Below are 19,719 nucleotides of genomic sequence, written 5' to 3' on the forward strand. Positions count from 1 at the left end.
AAGAACATTATGCTAATAATAATAAAATACACTGTTGCAACACAACATTAGTTCACTAAAACCAGACAATAGGCAATGGTCAGCTCACATTGACTGCGGAACTACTCCACTGACACTGATCTCTGAATGTTGATGAATTAAACGTGTACTCAAAATATCAACTCTGCTAATACCCAATATGTCTGAACTAATCTGCCTCTTGCAAGTTTCTCATCTGAGCCATCATAACATTCCCAAACACTAGATATGGGCTGCGCATTCACCCAAGTCTGAACTGTACCTATATCAGACCTGGAGGACACTAAACAGAAGATACGGAGGATGATACAGTTATCCAACTCGAGCTCGAACTTTTGGTCAAATTTCACCTTTCTCACTCATACCCAGTGTATAAAATGGTGCAAACAGCATGAAACATGGATAATAGTAAGGGAAAAAGCAGTGATTGTGCCAAGCAGTGATTCACCCACCTCCAGTCAGCAGTACACCCCAAAAAAACTACTCCAATCTGCATTTAAGAATGGTATAGCCTCTACTGGAAACTTGTACAGCCTCAATACCAACACCTAAATTGTCAAATCATGAAACTCAATCACTAAAAACAGTTGAGTATTATATTGAAAATCAGAACACATAAAAAAGCTTCTTTCATATAGAAAACTGGAAATTAAGCTCAATGTTTGACACAATGGTAATTTGAGAATACAACAACACAGCAAGCTAGGAGGGTTTTTATCCCCAAATCTGGATATAATTATTTAACTTATTCTCCCTTTACTAGTACCTTTGGAAAAATGTAGGAAATTAGGTTAAGGGTTACCAATAGCTTATGCTTAAGAAGCTGTAATGTCCCTTTTTTCTGTGTTAAGGAACTCTACAGGATTTCTTACAATTTTTTATGGAGCAAGTAATGGAAGATAAAACACATTCTTGACTTTGCTAATAAACTAAGTTGCCAGTTCGACATTCGGGTTCCTGAAGATATTTTTGGGTTGGATTCTGATTCGTTTTGAAATCATCTGTACAAGTTTTTAATTTTTTTTTCTATATATGTAAAAATATGCCACAGCAAATAACTTCCTACACCACTATGCTAATTTTAAAGCAATTTTGAAAAATGCACCAGCACGTATATTAACGATTTAGTTCAAATGGCATGGCAAAATGTCAAAATACACCACCATATCAATGTTTCAGCTCAAAACAGTAATGTCAAGATTGTAATCAGTCATATGTGATCAAACATCATAAAAAAACATCAAAGAATTCATCATCATTAGGCAGTTGCTGATTAGAAGCACAGTCAGTGCCACTAGCATCAGTAATCTCAGCCATAGCCTCTGGATCATCTTCAACATCATTATGTGTCTCATAATCACCATCAACAATCGCAAGTGCATCAAGTGGGTTTCCAACCCCACAGACTTTGGTTCGACATCCCAATGTTTTGCCTCCCCTTTTTTGTAGGTATTCTCTTTGTGAGTTGTGAGCTTCAAGTTCGAATGCACAAAGACCAAGTTATCTGCCTTCTTGGAGTTTAGTTGGTTGGGTTTTATTGAGTGGATGAAGGAGTATGTGCTCCAATTCCTCTCAAATGATGATGAACTAGCAACCTATCAAGATTTACAAATTTTAAATTATAGAGCGAAGAGTTATGAATATTTATCAACAAGAAATTAGAATCTTAAGATTAAAGAACTTACTTGTGATAAAATTTTGACAGCAATGGGCTGCAATTGTTGGTACATGTGTCCATGGAAGCACCACCATTTCTGAGCATCAACTTTGTTCATGTCTTCAAGAGCTTCAAGACCACAATCATCAGTGCTTGCGAAACTCGTAAATTTAGATCTCATTGGAGGTCGTAGGTGCTTGGGAAAGAGTCTTCGAAGAGCTACCTTGTACCCTTGAGCAACTTTAGGATCTATATATGGGGCAACTCTAGTGGTACTCCCCTTGAGGACTAATTGGCTACAGAACCTATAACTCAATGCAAAGGCAAGTAGATGCAAAGGGGTAGTCATTTTGTTCCATCTCTCTACCATGATTAATTGTAGCTCCTTGAAGAACTTTTCATCAAGATCTTGCTCTTTCTCATTTATGATATTTATAATATCCTCAATCATGTATCAATGCCATCATATACCTCACCCAAGCAAGGCCTATCCATGTTAGTGTAGTAGATCATGCTCAATATAGGCTCGGTGAACTTAAGAAGGTACTCAACATAATGCCACCAAGAGTCATCTAGTATCAATGCCTTAAGGGCAGCTGCCTTGACACTATTAGCTTGCCTCCATATGCTCCAATTAGCACTGGTTACCATCCTAGACAATGCCTCTTTAACTTGGACAAGACATCTTGAAACAATAGTGTTGGAGGCAAAGCGGGCCTCAACAACCTATTTTAAGATCAAAACAAAAATAGATTAAAAATTTAAAAACATAGAAATTTTACAAAACTAAAGTCACTAAATTTTAAACAATTAAACTTACCTCCAAGATTACCATGATTACCTGTAGCTCCTTGAAGCACTTTTCATCCAGATCTTGTTCTTTCTCATTTATGATATTTCTAATATCCTCAATCATGTATCAATGCCATCATATACCTCACCCAAGCAAGGCATATCCATGTTAGTGTATTAGATCATGCTCAAAATAGGTTCGTTGAACTTAAGAAGGTACTCAACATAATCCCACCAAGAGTCATCTAGTATCAATGCCTTAATGGCAGCTTTCTTGGCACTATTAACTTGCCTCCATATGCTCCAAATAGCACTGGTTACCATCCTAGACAATGGCTCTTTAACCTGGACAAGGCATCTTGAAACAATAGTGTTGGAAGCAAAGTGGGCCTCAGCAACCTATTTTAAGATCAAAATAAAATTAGATTAAAAATAAAAAAAAACATAGAAAATTTACAAAACTAAAGTCACTAAATTTCTAAAACATGTTTAAATTTTAAACAATTAAACTTACCTCCAAGATTATCATGATTACCTGTAGCTCCTTGAAGCACTTTTCTTCAGAATCTCTCTCTCTCTCTCTCTCACACACACACACACATTTATGATATTTCTAATATCCTCAATCATGTATCAATGCCATCATATACATCACCCAAGCAAGGCCTATCCATGTTAGTGTATTAGATCATGCTCAATATAGGCTCGGTGAACTTAAGAAGGTACTCAATATAATCCCACCAAGAGTCATCTAGTATCAATGCCTTAATGGCAGCTGCCTTGGCACTATTAGCTTGCCTCAGCTCCAATTAGCATTGGTTACAATCCTAGAGAATGCCTCTTTAACTTGGACAAGGCATCTTGAAACAATAGTGTTGAAGGCAAAGCGGGCCTCAACAACCTATTTTAAGATCAAAACAAAAATAGATTAAAAATTTAAAAAAAATAGAAAGTTTACAAAACTAAAGTCACTAAATTTCTAAAACATGTTTAAATTTTAAACAATTAAACTTACCTCCAAGAGCTCCAATTTTGAGAATTATCTAAATATGGTTTGTGTCATATGGTGGTTTGTGACAAACATTTGGATATCTTGTGCCTCTTCAAACATTTTTTTTATCCACTCAACCTTAGTCCCAATTTTTGCAGGATTAAGTTGAGTGAGTGCATAACACAAGCTGTCCAAAAAATATGTTTGTACCACTCAACCAATAAGCCGTCAGCCCTACAATTCTTGTCATTGTCGGTTACTACTTGAATACTATTATGAAGGCCAACTTGCTCAATGGCTTGAATGAGAATGTTTGCAATGAAAAGACCATCCTTTATCTCTCCTTCACAATCTACAACTTTAAAAAACATTGCACCTCTTGTAGACACTGTAATAACATTCACCGAAGGACGGATCTTCGCATCTTTCCATCCATCCAATGCTATCGTTTACACTTTTTTTGATTCATGATCCTTGATGGCCAGTATGGAAGCCTCTACATGGGCCACCTCATCATCCAATAAAGTGGCACATATCTTCTTATAATTAGGGCCCTTGAACCCCTTTGGAGCCTCATTAACTGCTCTCACCATGTATTGCCAATATGGTGAGTGAACAACATTAAATGATAATCCATTTGCATAGACATATCTCGCTATGGCTTGATCAAAAATGTCTCTAGCTTCATTTTGAATTGACGTTTCCAAGGGTCTCATTGCTCTCTTACTTACAATCTTCTGTTGAGGAGGACGCAATAATGGATGACCCTCTGCGGGTGGTTCATTGGAACTGGTAGTTGAAGACATAGATGATATTTTTCTTTTCTTGATGACATACCACTTTGCAATGAATGAGAAGAATTTGTCCTTCCAGCAGCTTCATCTGCTTGCTTTTGTTCTTGAATGTATTTGTTCACAATGTGGTTTGGAAGGAACGTATTAGGTAGCACTCAGTCAACTCCTGGCTTCCTAGTACAAAATTTAATGCCTTTTAGAGGAATAAAGCACAAATGTGCTTTCACTCTACTATAAGAGCTACTAAGTTCCTTTTTGCAATGGCTGCAAATCCACAGATAACCTCATCCACCTGGCATTGGTTGAATAATTTCCACATATTTCCATAATGGAGAGCATCTGTCAATTTTGAAGCGGCAGTTTCCGGTAGTAGAAGCACTTGCGACCATTCCTTGAAATAATTTCATATCAAAAAATATCTCTAGCTTGAAATCTGTAGTCAATATGTGTTTGGAGTCATAGAAAATGACACTACATTACAATTTTAAAATTTTATGTAACAGTAAATCTCAAATTTGTAAAATAATAAATATTACTATTGTATTATAGATTACAAACAGTAAATTTCAAAATTGTAAAATAATAAACATTACTACTGTATTACAGTAAAATGACAAAATTAAAAAACAACTTGGCCTTGTATGCAGTAACAGTTTACAGTAACAATTCTGATTCCCGAAGGTGTCAATGTGGCAATTTATGGTAATGGTTTAAAAAATAATTTACAGTAATAGTTGTGATATTACCATCTATGAGATGAGAAAACAGAAAAAGGAAAATTTTGAAATAATAAATATAAAAAACATTTAAACATGCGATAAATATTAAACACACATGCACGTCGCATACCTGTGGTCGATGGAGGTTGTCTGCTATCATAGTCGATGGAGGTCGTCTACGATTGTGGTCGATGAAGATTCGTCTATTGTTGTGGATGAAAATCGTCCACTCTTGGACGAACAATGTTGGCTGCTTCGACAAAAATGTTGGCTGCTTTCTTTCGTAAGGCCAAAAAAAGTGTTAAAAATTGTCTGCCGACCACGTTTTAGCGTTTGACTCGCCAAAACTAAACTTTATTTAGAAGTCCAAAAAGCAGATTCGTATGACATTTGTTTTGACGTCTTCCTAGGCTCGCATCTTCATTTTCAAAGTTCGTCAAATTCGTTGCAGAGTTGTATAGTGTCCTTTATGCAGACTTTGTAGTGAATGTGACAGTCATCAGACGAATTGACTGCGAATTTGCACCGAACCCGAATTAGCAGCAAATTGACTTCTGATTGTGCCGTTTGGAGAGTGGTAACTTAGCTAATAAAGCAATTAATGGAAGATAAATATGAATAATTGAAGCTTTATTCCAAATACATATTCAATATGATAAATGCAATTTAATGTCTTTTCTACAAGGCAAATATTATTTAGTGATTTTGTAAACAATCGATGTACAAATAGTGTATTTGTTGTTTCTGATAAACAAGGAATATATGCAAGACTGAGACATGTCTCAGTAATTATGTGCTGATTGTTAAATGTTGAGAAGACTGTACTTGATATGGTCATAGAATCATGCACTGGGATGCCATTTTTGAATATGGTTTCATATACTTGCACCAAAAAGTTGCCGAAAGGAAGAGTGCCCTTGTACAGAGTGATCCTTATAGGATAGCAAATAATAAGTTTATATTCCAATATATCTTGATCCAATGAAGCAATCGACATTATATACCTGCAATTTAAGGGGAAGAGATGCATTTGGAGAGACACATCCCTTTAATCGACTTATAACTAAAACAATTGTGGAATGACTATTATGGTTATTTGTTGTTAATTCATTAACATAATGATTGCATCATAATCAAATGAATTTTATTCTTTCATATGCTAAGTACTGATAATGGCAATGCAAATGTGATGTGAACCATGTGATGATATGCAAATGTACATTGGCAATGCACTGTGATGCGATCTGTATTTAGGTGTAATTAAGAACACATTTATTACAACATGATATTGAATTATTATGAGTATATACAAGACATTATGATGTTGATCTGTTATGAATATGTGTATGACAAGACGATGCTGATCTGTTATGAATATATGCATGATAGTATGATGATAAACTATTGGGGAGATGTGCATGACAGTGCATGAGTGTTACAGATATGTACATGATAGAATGCAGATATGGTGTCATCTATCATGGATGTATGCATTATAGTATATGGATGTAACTATGATGAACATCAATTACTACATGGATGAAATGCATAATAGAATGAATGTAAGTTATGGCATGGGGATGCGGCTATGAGTGTATGTATGGTTGTAGATATGCCAATGGGAGTATTAGAGATTTAATGAAAGTATTGAAGTATGATTGCGTTGTAGTTATGGAATGATTGCTAGTAATTTTTACTGCTTTGTGACTCTTCTCTGTACATGGGTTATTTAAGTAAGTTTTAATTTTTAATCAAATAGTAATCGATATTATTATTTATTTATTACTGAGTTATTATTTATTGAATTTTGATCTATGAGATAGGGGATAATACAAAAAAATAGCAAACTAAAATAGAAACTTGGCATTCATTTACATTTTCAAACAACACAATGTTCAATTCTCATTGAACACCATGTCACATCCATGTGCATGACAATGACTAACACAGGGCTGATTTTGTCAAGCCTAATTTATAAGCAAACGATTAAAATCTTATTTCTAAATTAAACAGTATATTACCTGTTTTTTTGCTCTAGAATATTCAAAATTATGATTTGCATAATTTAATGCTTGTAACAGTAACATGCCTCTATGTTCACTTTTTGATTTTGCTGGGCATAACTAAAATATGTGAGCAAATGCGCTGTACAATCTTTTCATTCAGACAAGGGTTTTATAATTTTATTTCTTTTGAAATATCTATCGCAAATATTCTGGTAGGTGAGCTTGATTATCATCTAAGCAAGTTATATTCTTCAAAGAGAGAGGATATGTTAGAATTATTTAAATATAAGCTAATAAGAAAATAATGTCAAGAGTTTCAAACCATATCAAGTTTGAAACTTGTTGAGTGCCACACAGCTATTGACAGGGCTTGTTATCATGATTTTTGACCGTCGATTTGTTGGGAGAGGATATGGGACATTTGGTGGTTGTTTCAAGAGTGGAATTTATCCCTTTTATTCTTCTGCATTTATTGATGTTTGTGACCCGCCTTTATGACAACATATGTTAGTCGGAAGATTTTAATTCTTTTGATTTTAAATTTGCAGTTGAGGAGAACGGAATGCATGGTCAGAATGGACAAATAGACAATGAAACAATTGATGCACAACATTGGGATGTATCACAGGTTAGATTTTGTGTCTCTTATCTAACATGTGTATAGAGAATGAATCACATAATAGATTTTATTAGTACATAATTTCTATCTACTGTTTTTCTATGTAATGAACTATCCCCAGTGGTGTTTTCTAATTCTGATTTCTCTTTCTCAGATCTAACTTTGACTAGTATTTGATTTTTTTTTGAGTTCTTATTTCTTTTTCTGATTTTTTGTTGTTTTTTGAGGTTATTTCAATTTTTTTGTGTTTTTGAATGAATTGATACAATGTGAAATAATGAAATAAATATTGGAACACTAACTTCAGCAACTAATGCCACAGGATAGGAAAGATTTATTCAATTGAAAATAATATCAAGAATGTCACACCAGATGTATGGTCTGATTCAAAGCAATGAGAATTATGTGTTCTTTCAGCATCTCCTGGAAATGCTTTAGCACGTCAATGTTGATATCATTAATTCTGATTTTTTACAACTGGTATTGTTACTTCTGCCTATTAAAATGCTCAGATCTACAAAAAAAGCTCTGAGATCATTGATGTACGATTAGGAGTGGTACCAAAGCTTGCTGTGTAGCCGTACAGACACAATACAGTGATCCAGTTGCTGAAAATGGCTGCTAATCTGCTCAGATCTGCAACCGGTTGCTACCCAAGTCCAGGCTGGGTCTGAAACAATATATTCCAGTGTACAACGTCTAGCCTTTATATGTGAAGATTTCAGTTCAAAACCCTCTATTTCAAATCTGAAAGAGAGCTGATGTATTTTTAATTCAAAACCAATTCTGATCCTCTGAAATTTCTCCTCCAAATTCAATCTTTGTTGAAGTTTCCCCTGCAATTCACCACTGGGTGATATTTCACACCAGCACAGGATCATCGGTTTGAGAGAGTTTGTGCTTAGAAAGTTCTTATCCATTGAAAACCCTTTGAAGAGCTCTCCTCATGAGTGTTGGTGAAAAAAATGATTTATCCATATAAACAATGTGATGCAGAGCACCCAGGGAACTCAAACATTCTCATAGGATCTAACTGACCCATCCTTCATTTTATCTTAGACAACTCCTTCGAGGCATATAGCAACCAACCAGACAGTATTCCATTGATAGGCTTCAACTACTTAGTGCAGATTTACTGATTTCGCCATAAAGAACCTTCTCGCCCCGAAACCTAGGCGAAGTGAGCCGGCAGCACTGAATTATAATGTCCCAGAAAAAGGGGACATTACAAAGCCTTCCTTCTCAAAGATTGTTTGCCCTCAAGCAATCCTCTCATATCTGCAGAAATCAAATGCCAAGATCCCATACTTGCCTCGAGAATGAGGTTCTACTCCTCAGTCGATATACCCTGGCATGCATCTTCCCAAACTCAAAATGGTGAAACAGTACAATAGGAATCAATGTGCCAAATAATTGAATGCTAGGATTCCAAGTTTGACCATAAATGGACACCAATTGCCATGTGCTGCTGCCTTGTGTGCCAATACCCTTAGTTAGGATGAAAGCCTCCCTCCATGAGTGACCTTGTGAATCTCTATTGTCAGGTGAGGATGGGAGCTCAACAATATACCAATATCCACCCTGAGATGATAGCAACCCAACTCTCCAACAAGATCCTCGATAAAAAGCAATACATAGGGATGCTCCACTTGGATCCCAAGTGAGAACTCGTGCGCTGTCTGAGATACCACTGACCAACTCCTGCAGTATCTGTACCACTTTGGCAATATCTGTACCGATGACAGTGGCAAATCTAGCCAATCTGACTCCACCACTATATCACCCTGGTGGAATCGGAGTAATCCTAATCTCTGGAACTTTGATGTGTCAGAAGGCTGAAACACATAGATCATAGTCACAACATAATCCACTAGATGTAAGATACTATTAACACCTGGATCTCTGATCAACCGATACATCGTGTCAAACCTGTCGCCACCTAGATCCCAAAACAATCGAACCCCATATCCATTCACCATATAGAGGTAAAAATACCTGGTAGCGTCTATAACACAACATCTCTCTACAACTTCCGCTAAACTCCCATGGATGTGATAACTAACCAAACCATCATGGCAATTGGCACCATAGTCGTCCTGTAACCATGTACCCATAAGAGAACTTTGTGACATAGAAGTAGCAAACCATGTTGGATACATATTAGCATGATGTATAACCGACAGCTCTCCCTGCAAGTAATCCTCCACAAATAGTTGAGTTGGATGCTTGCATCCGCTAATCCCACCTTCCGAAGATGGTGAATACCCATCACACAAAGGATGATATAATTCTGGAACCAATCCACACCGATGCGTCATCAAGTCCTTCGTGCGTGGGTCAAAAAAAAATGATGAGCACTCCTCATTGTGTATTCGTGGTAAAATGCTCCAACCTCTGTCAATGGCTCATCACTAAAAACACTTGAATCAAGCAGCTGATGCCTTTGACTCTGAAAATCAACAAGCCGGCATCCAAAATCAACTGCATGGAATGAAGTGACAGATTTGCTTCCAGGAGATGGAAACAAATCAACATGAGAGCTATACTCCCAACCGGGTGACACTCTGTGAATGCCTTGTGTGGATGACGGAGTAGTGTCGTGTACTACCACACAACTCTCAGGAGAATCCACCATTGTGACACAAGAGCTATCAGTAAATTGTCCTGTATCAGCTGTCACGGCACTAACCTTAGGACAACTCGATACAACTAGTGCTTCTCTACTGTTCTCCACCAAGGTACTTGTCCCAGCTGAAATATCTGTGATAGATGTAACCACATCCCCCCTACAACTCGTGGATATAAGATCCTCATCAACTGCCTCTGTATGTAACTGTACTATATCTGTAGCTGGTGGAGACTGTGCCAAACTCAATTCCTCTGTAAGCTTCTCAATCTGTAATTGTGACTCTTGAAGGGCCAACTGAGCACTTTGCAACGAGTCCAATGTCACATCAAGCTCATGAGTGAGCTTACCAATCTTCTCCTCATTTCCCTACAATGCAACATAACAAATGCAATCCCATTCGAGAAGAAAATCTCTATTTGCAAGTAGTTGTAGGTAATTTTGTTTCATAATTCCAATCGCTTCTCGGAGTGCATGTATCTCTGCAAGGGAAAAAACACTATCACCATGCTCATTTGCCAAAGGAGTACTCCAACCATAGGTGGCCAACATTTGATGAGCAACATCAAAATGCTTAACAGTTGTGGCAACCATCCTGTCATTAACCTTCAATTGGCTTGCTAAATGATGATCCCCTTGTGACGAAACATTTCCACACAAATCTTCCCATTTGTCATCTGCACTGTGATATGAGGCTGAATCAAAGTCACTCACCATATGATAAGCAGCGTGTATGCTATCATCTAGGTACACTTCAACATCTAGGGTTCTATTGCTATGCACCTTATAGGATGGCTTAACTGGCGAGGTAGAAGCTGCCGATATAACGATATCTTCATGCACTTCCACTTCCAAGGTGACTACGTGTCCATCCACATCATGATTTTGGGATTCATTGTCATCAAATGAATTTTCTGATTTGTTTTCCAAGATCTGATTTTTGCTCTCCATAAGGTCAGCTGTGTGATGGTCACTAACTGCTAGGAATTCATCATAGAAGCTTCTAGATACTATAGAGACCTCTTGTTCCTCTTTCTCTTCATTCTGTGATGTAGTCCTCTTAATAATGGAAACCATACCTTGTGCTACTTTATCTAGTTTTGCAGGGTTTGAAATCAATTCATTCATCCTTTTCTGATTTTCATCCAACTTTTTTCAAACTTTGTTGAAGCTTCTCCATGCTCTCGTCCAACTGCTTCTAGTTACTTGGAGTAAACATGATTAACTAACTGATTCAAATGCTGCAATGATCTCCGACTGTTCTGAGTTTTAAATTCTAACACTGCTGTATGAAGAAGATGGCTTAAAAATGATCCTGGCCCCTTTCACGTGTCTGCATCTGATATCGCAGATTTCATTGCTGGTGTGAAACAATTTGATGGACGTGGCCAAGGTATCGTGAGCTCATGCCGCTGTGTTATAACCACACTCGGTCGTACCTTCTCCTGGATGAGTTTGTAAACTCCCTGTAATAATCTGAATTTGAATTTTATGATCAAAATGCTGACTGTATAGTTGAGATGGATTTTTTTTGTCAAACAGTTCTCAGACAACCTGACTATGATCTATTACCACTGTATATAAATTCTCCCAGTTCTGAACAATAATTCCAACCCATACTTCAAGGTATATTGTCAAATAGTTGATATGAAATCACAGTTCCTCAGCATTATACATCTTATACTATTCAAATTACTGTATTACTGTGTTCTGATGACAGCAATTGTGTACGTACAAAATTTAAGATTGATATAGAGCCAACATACAATTCTGCTACTGGAGTTTGAAACAACAGCAAACTGGTCCAATGACGAACTTTCTCTCATACCACTGTACTTTCTGCACTTAAATTTTTCTGGAAATGCTGAATGCTGAATGTTTAATTAGTTGGCATTAATTCAAACAGCTGATAAGTAACCTGGAAAAAGTTCTGATTCTGTTGATATAATCTCACTGAACTTTCTTAATACAAGTGCTGATTAGGAAACAAAGGAATTTAGCCAAACAGTTCAGTTGCGAGTTTAAAAGACATTTCAAAGTATATCCTTGAGTTCCAGATTTAACAATTAGAAGAATGCTGGCAATTTGTCAACATATGGCGCAAGCTCAGGAATGCCCTTTTTAAATAGTTCTGTTCTTCTAAATATGCATTTCAATAGTAAGAGAAATTAATTGCTAGTTTTCCAACTGTATTCAGCTAAGTCAGCAAATATAATCAGAGATTTACAAAGGCCGAACCTGGAACTGTATATGCAATATTTGACATGGTCTCACACGTTCTCAGCCAGTATCTTGCTTTCACAAACTTTGAGCCCGATATGGGACTGCCTTCTATAGTGCTCAGTCTAACAGCTTAGAATCTCTGCTACCTGGATATTAGCCAAAATATTCATACCCTCTGTCCACCTGGTAACCCATATACCACTATAATAATGTGAACGTGAATTTAGATTCAATTGTTATATCCAGGTGTATTTTTTCTGTTGAAGGAATTTCATCAAACAATTCATAAACAATCTGAAAGTACTTCTGTTACAGCATAAAAGGAATCCTCCAACTCAAACACAAGTTCCAGCTTTATATTGGATGTATGTATTGAATCTTCAGACCTTCTAACAATGAATATAGATTCAGTAATAAAATACCATTGCTCAGACCTTTCAGAACCGATGACTGAATCATATTAATAACTCAAGGAAATATAATAGTAATATCCATACTGAAACTGGGCACTATTTGATTCATTACATTACAATGTATTAATAGTCGACCTTGTATTAAGGAATGTAATGCCAGCACAGAGTTTTCAAGTTATGTAAGGTAATAAGATAACAGACCCGGGATGATGGAGAAACCCATTTAGAATTTGTGACGCCCAGAAAAACACTCTCCCAGCTCGTACCTTACTCCCATCCAGCCATTATTGAAAATGGTGTCAATGCTGCATACAACCCGACCTTGTCTGCACTTCCCTAACATCCTGCTGCGGACCCGTGCCTTGATGCAGATATAATGAAGGGTGGGTGTACCCAGCGCTTAACTCCCGACTGGAAAACGACGGCTTAGTCTATGCATTACCCAACGTTCATAAAGAAAACCCTCCATGACCCGTACCTTTTGCCTCCTCAGACGCCTGCTATGTGGGAGAGAGTTCTTATGTAGATTTAAAATTGTATAACGACTTGCTGTATCCAACTCGAAACTGCATCTGTAGATATGTCTCTAGCTGTTCATGTATTAACCTCTCTTCAGAATACTAATCCTGTATGGAGGTTTTGCATTGCTATAACCCACTTCAAACGGCTCACGACTACACCTTCATGTGATGTAACAAACTGATTTATGAGCAAGAATATCCACCGTACTTGTACCTTCCTTCTACTGCCCAAACTGACTGTTGAATGAAACCTGTGTATGTCGTTTCCCTGTATGAATCTGTAGCTACCTTCTCTATTTGTGCACTGAATAACTTCTAGCAAACCAATGAAGAGTTGGGGTGACGTCCAAGCTCTTCTCAAAATAACTGGAGGGTTTTCGTCCTCACAGTTTGAAAACCAGTCACATTTAAGGAACCGGAACTCAAAATATCTTAGTTCATAAATTCTCTTGTGTCTGTTGCGTGATTCCACAGGATGGCAGGATTCTTGGCTTTGATACCACTGTAATATCCCTTTCCGGATATTTTCCCAATAACCCTTGATATAAATGTGCAGTTTCCAAAAACGAACAGAAAATCAATACTTGATACAATTTCTAGAACTTTAATAGATTTATAACCAGCAGATTTGAATACAAGAAAACTTAGAAAAGTTCATTTATTTCCTCCAATATTCAGAAATACATACATAAATCAGGAATTAACACAAATAGTTGCCAAGTAATGTTATTGTATTATACAACAACAATACAATAATGTGCAACAATTCAGAAAAAATCCAATCTTATAAATAGAAATAACAATTAGATTGGAAATGTAGATTAACTTGTGAGAAGGCTAGGTTTGCGTCCAACCTTCAAATACTTCAAGGGTTTGCGTCCTAGAAGAAATAAACAACAACTGTTTCCAGCTCTTAGATTTAATATTTGTTTAGAATATTATATTCTTCATATCCTCTCATGTGGAGCTTGTTGTACCTTTATTACTTTTTCGAATGAGATGCACGCTCATTCAAGCAATGTGGGATAAAACAACTTTTTTGTCCTTTAGTCATTTGAGTGAACATAGTACCTTTTAAATAAGGTGACAAGTTAAATGAACTTTTAAAGTCACTTAGCTAGTAAACCATACAATCGTTAGGCATTAAAATAACTGACCAAATGAACTCAGATAAGCACGTGCAATAGCTTGTTGGAAAGCTCTTGGCGAGACGCTTCCAATCCAACACTGAGATATCACAAATACTGAGCTCGGTTTACTTACTAAAAATAGTAAGCATCCGGGCAACTTGCCATAACTACTCTGATTGGTCCGAAACTGGAAATGTCTGGGCCAAATCTCGAACTAAACCCCATAAAGAACCTTCTTGCTTCGAAACCTAGGCAAAGTGAGCCAACAACACTGAATTATAATGTCCTAGAAAAAGGGGACATTACAAGTTCCAGTTATGAAAGGGATTTGGTGCCAAAAGGATGTGACTATTCTCTTACGCACCTTTTCGTTTGTTATAAAGATGGAATGTCAAAAGGGGGCAAGACACAATTCATATATGCAATTTCCACAAATTTTACATACTCAATATACATTTGCACTTGATATATTATATTCTTTCATTGGTAAAGAAATAATTTTTTGAACTAAGCCCGTGGATTGTGGATTATTGAATAAATTTTTATGCGATTCTGGAATTAAATTACAGTGGATGGATCATCCGTAAGGAGTGTCTCTAGTGCAATTTTATTTGCATGATTAGTAAGAAATATCTATTTTATTTGCATGAGGTTTTAGAGTTAAAATATTATATAGTTTCGTCCTTTATAATTTATAATTTTTTTTTTTTATAAATAAATAATATGATAGATAAGTGAACATGATCAATTATAGCATTTTAAAGTCGAACATCATAGATATTGAGAAATATTTAATTGTTTCCGAATCTATCTCTGGTTTGTCTCCCTACCAGAGGAGTTAAAATACATTCTAGACTATTTTAAAATTGGTTCGATATATTTGATCTGTCGCATCTTGATTACTAAATTGTTTATGATTAATGTGTGTATAATTTTATAAAGTTGTATGTTTTAAACTTATAATACTGACTCTATTGCCCTTCGGCACTTGTCTTTATATTTTTCATAATTTGCAATCCATATGCTTGCAATTATTTCATATCTTCCCTTTGAAGAATTAATATATTCATTTGTTGCATTAATCTATATTCATTCTTATTTTGAAAATATTCATATATTCATTGATTATTTTTAATTCATAAATTGCAAGTTTGAAGTTTTCTATAATCCTTGCTGTTTGGGAAACTTTCAATACATTCGCATTTTAATCGATCTGCTATAAGTGTCTTGGACTCAAGTGTTATGTTCAGGATTACGTACACTTGCCTTGGTTTTGCAGAGCTAGAAGTGTAGGGAACTCGGACCACACTGTCTAGTTCCGTCAAGTTGGCCATAACCAGTTGGAAACCCTAACATCGAGTTCGCAAGACTCGTAGGATTCCAATCTGCAGTTTTGGGAACCAACACTACCCTTGATGAAGTATAAGGGATTGATTTGAGGGTTCCTGGAAAGTGAGTTGTTTTGCAACCTACTGCTTAGGTACAGTAGAGTTGGATATTGGATCTCTGAGAATTAATTGATAGTCTTCTAGTACTGTTATTATTTTCTCTTGGAAGGCAACTATTCTGAGAAATTGCTATAGGCTTTTCCCACTGTTTATACAGTAATTGAGAAGTTGAATTTATGCCAGCAGAGTCGGGATTTTTAAGCATTCAATACAATCTCTGTTGAAGGTTCGATTTGTGATTGAAAGGCTGCGGATTGCATTTGAGATGCCTGTGTTATTCTCAAGAGAGTTCAAACCTGTGTTTTGGAACTGTCATTGTTGGAAATTGGGGAATGTTTGAGGGTATTGGGAATCTGCAACCGGTCTTACAGAGCTGTGGTTAATTTCTGAATTTGTCTCTGCATTTAAGGGCTCGTCCTGAGAAATAGTGGACCCACAATAGTGAATTATGTACATGTGAATCAGAACTGGCAGCCGTCCATGCTTTTCCTGGGCTGTGTGTTGGTCTTTGCAGAGGCTGCGATCAACGTAGAGGCCTGCGATCTGATTTGGAGGACCTGCAAACTGATTTAAGGCTCTGCATTTGGGTTCGGGAGGGCTGTAATCAGAAATTGGAACCCTACATTTAGAGCTGGAGTTGCCACGTACAACTGGTTATGTATTAGGAGCTGCGAAAGGCCAGATGATTAAAAAAATTGTATTTGCATTCACATACTGTCAAAAAATAAACAGGTTCCTTTACATTTAATTTGGATTTGGAGCAAATTTGTTACAGCTACTGTATTTATTATAATTGCAAACTCAGTGTATATAATAATTGCAACTTACTTCAGACGTATTTCCTGGCATTACTTCGTAATTTCTTTCATATTTATATCTGCCCAAAAACATATATGCTGGAGAAAATCCCAAATTTGCAAAAGGGAAGAAATAACATGTGTGAACTGTCAAAGGATGATTGCCAAGTGTTTGACATGATGCCAAACTTCTGAATTTGTCAAGAAATTGGAGTTGTTAAAGTTATAATTGGTCAGGCATTGTACCAGTCTTTTCAGCAGTGACACTCCTCCATTGAGGATCTAGGACTTTGAATCGTCCACAGTTATATCGTTCTGTGTCTGATTACTTTGTACCAAGGAAGGATTCATAGTCCTTACCTTGTGTTTCTTGGTCTTCTGTCTTGTTTTGTTTCTTTTCTGACACCGTTTTGGTGTCCCTCTTGCGGCCGGCTCTTTTGTTTGTATGCTCAGTCCCATAAACCTTCCTGGTTTTTTGTTGGACATGAATATTATTATCTTATCTTATCTAGTCAGTGTTTTTACTTTGGGACTCTTATTAAATGGATTGGGGATTATTTTGATATGTAATGTGGGCCAAAAGTTCGTCCCAGCTGTAGGTAAACACATTGCACATCTTTTCAAGTGTACTTACCTCTAAAGAACTGGCAATATATGTATTTTGAAGGGAGAATCCCGTTATTTCTCAATAACAGGATTTTAAAGGCATTTATTGTGAGTTAAGAAGGCTGTTCTAGGGCATTATAATCTGCGTTTTGGCAAATTACAGTGCCAGCAGTTGCTGCGATCTTGGAGACATTTACATGTTGAAATGTATATGGATGCTGTTTACGTGAGATGCTAAGGCATTTTTAAAACCAGTTTTTAACTTAAAATGACATAATAACAGTAATTTTTGAGAGAGGACGGGTGGTTGGTTAGCTTAAAATCTGTGAATCAATTCATCAATCTTTATAGATTAATGTGCAGGTTCCATTCTTACATTAAAACTTATATAATAAGAGCAGTTGTTATATTTAATATGTAAGATAAAAATTTATTTTAAAAACTTTATGTTTTGTAATCTTAAAATTTGAAGATTTGATCTTTTGTAATCTTTAATTCCTTCTTATTAAGCATTCATAGATTTTCAACATTAAATTGTTATGTTAGGACTTGATATTGTTGTATATGTTACAAAGCTGTAGGTCTCAAGAGGAATTGTTTAATATTGGTGATATCTTGAATAATACTTCCACACGGAAAAGGGCACCCCAGTGATTAAAGGAGCATGCTCTAAAATGCAATTGAGTCTTGTGCCCTTTTTTTGCCTTGGCCTTACATTTTCTGTTGATTGTTTATAGCTTCAGTCGGATATGAGAAAACATGGAGAAGATATATAAGTATGTATATATGAAATGATTCTTCATTTTATATATGTACATAACTTCATATATATATATATATATCTGTGTGTGTCATATATATTTAATAAGAGATTTAAATATCCATTGTGTAGAGAATTATGTATATATATACAATCACATGATATGTTATGGAACAACACACTTATGATAGGGCACGTCTCTCGAAGAGACATGCCCCATTGAATCTTATATATTATTCTCATCGGGCTGCTCTTAGAACATATCAGAAAACATTGCAATACTATTATAAGTAACAGCTCTCTATATCATACCACATCCGATCTACGATCCTCAACATGGTATTAGAGCCAGGTTACAGATGTTCAAAAGCGAGAAGGTAAGAATGAAATTTTTCATAGAGAGATCCTGTGACAAAAATCAGAAGTAGGAGAGCATTTTGTATGAATAGGACTGCAGCAAAGCTAGACCTGTGTATCTATGTCATAGGAATAAAAATAAGATTAAATATTGTCCAATCATTACTGCCCAATCCACTGCAGAACAAGAGAAACATAATAAAGTGGGGTGGATGTAAACTGTTATAAAATAACCCCGAGTGAAGCAACTGTTTGATGTCATAAATCTGACATAATAATTATACAGAATAATTATACACTCATTAAGTTGGTTCTAGTAGAAGATATTGCCTTGGTCCTTTAGTATTTTTTTTGCAGTAACTGTATACAAGCTTTCTGGAATCAACTACATGACTTTAGTATTATCTGACATGAAAATATCAAAATGCTCTACTTTCCCGTTTGTGTAACTTGCCAGTTGTAAGGATGTATAATCCTTCAAGAATTGATAGTTGACATTGAGTTGATACTTGTGATGTGATATGTCTGTTTTCTGTAGGTTGGGATTTCTGGTGCTGGTTACAAATGGTCAGTCATGGAAGGCAAGGAAGAAGAAGAATGGAAGCATTCTATTGCAATAATTCCTGCAGAAAAAATTCAGGATTTAGTCCTGAGAGATAAAATTGACTATGTAGACACATCGCTTGATATAGGTGCTGGGAAAACGTCATCTAAGCCCGACTCTGAAAGTATTGATGATGATTATGAAAAGCCAGATAGACTGGCAGATGATTTTGAGAAAGAGGCGAGTAATACTTCTGGAAGGTTTATAACTTTTATTAATCCTGTATTTTTGTCTCTATTTATTTACATTGGGATAACTGAAGCTTTCAGGTGGAGGCTACTTTCCGAAGAATTGTTGTAGAAGTTCCAGGTGTTCAGCAAGATCATGTGATTTTAGAAGTGAATGCATTGAGGTATGATTGACATTCTCTAAAATAACTCTACTGCCTTTTATGTTATTGGAAAGATAATCTATTATGTTTTATCTTGTGGGTAAGTGGCAAATTTGATTTTTTTTTCTCAAAATTGCTACACAAGCACAAAACAAAATGGATAATCTCTCATATTTGGACAACTTTTGTAAATGGATTTGTTGTGCTATCATCTATGCATTGTTCTTTATTTAAAAAAAATGTCAATTTTTTGGAGGTTCGCCATTATCTACATGTTAAAATCCAATCTGGAGCTTATGTTTATTTA

At 36.0% G+C, this 19,719-nt stretch overlaps 1 protein-coding gene across 2 annotated transcripts in view; it reads left to right on the forward strand.

Moving 5' to 3' along the window:
- Nucleotides 1-19,719, forward strand: part of LOC149535192 (Trimeric LpxA-like enzyme) — a 288,509-nt gene that overhangs the window by 145,604 nt on the left and 123,186 nt on the right. For both annotated transcript variants that reach the window (XM_089807588.1, XM_089807589.1), the window contains exons 8-10: nt 7,526-7,605; nt 19,016-19,261; nt 19,351-19,433. In XM_089807588.1, coding sequence (XP_089663714.1) covers nt 7,526-7,605; nt 19,016-19,261; nt 19,351-19,433 — 409 coding nt within the window. The remainder of the gene's footprint in view (nt 1-7,525; nt 7,606-19,015; nt 19,262-19,350; nt 19,434-19,719) is intronic.

This window comes from Cupressus sempervirens, chromosome 10 (genome assembly GCF_028749045.1).
Source record: "Cupressus sempervirens isolate cs-2001-9-10 chromosome 10, ASM2874904v1, whole genome shotgun sequence".
Taxonomy (NCBI): Eukaryota; Viridiplantae; Streptophyta; class Pinopsida; order Cupressales; family Cupressaceae; genus Cupressus; species Cupressus sempervirens.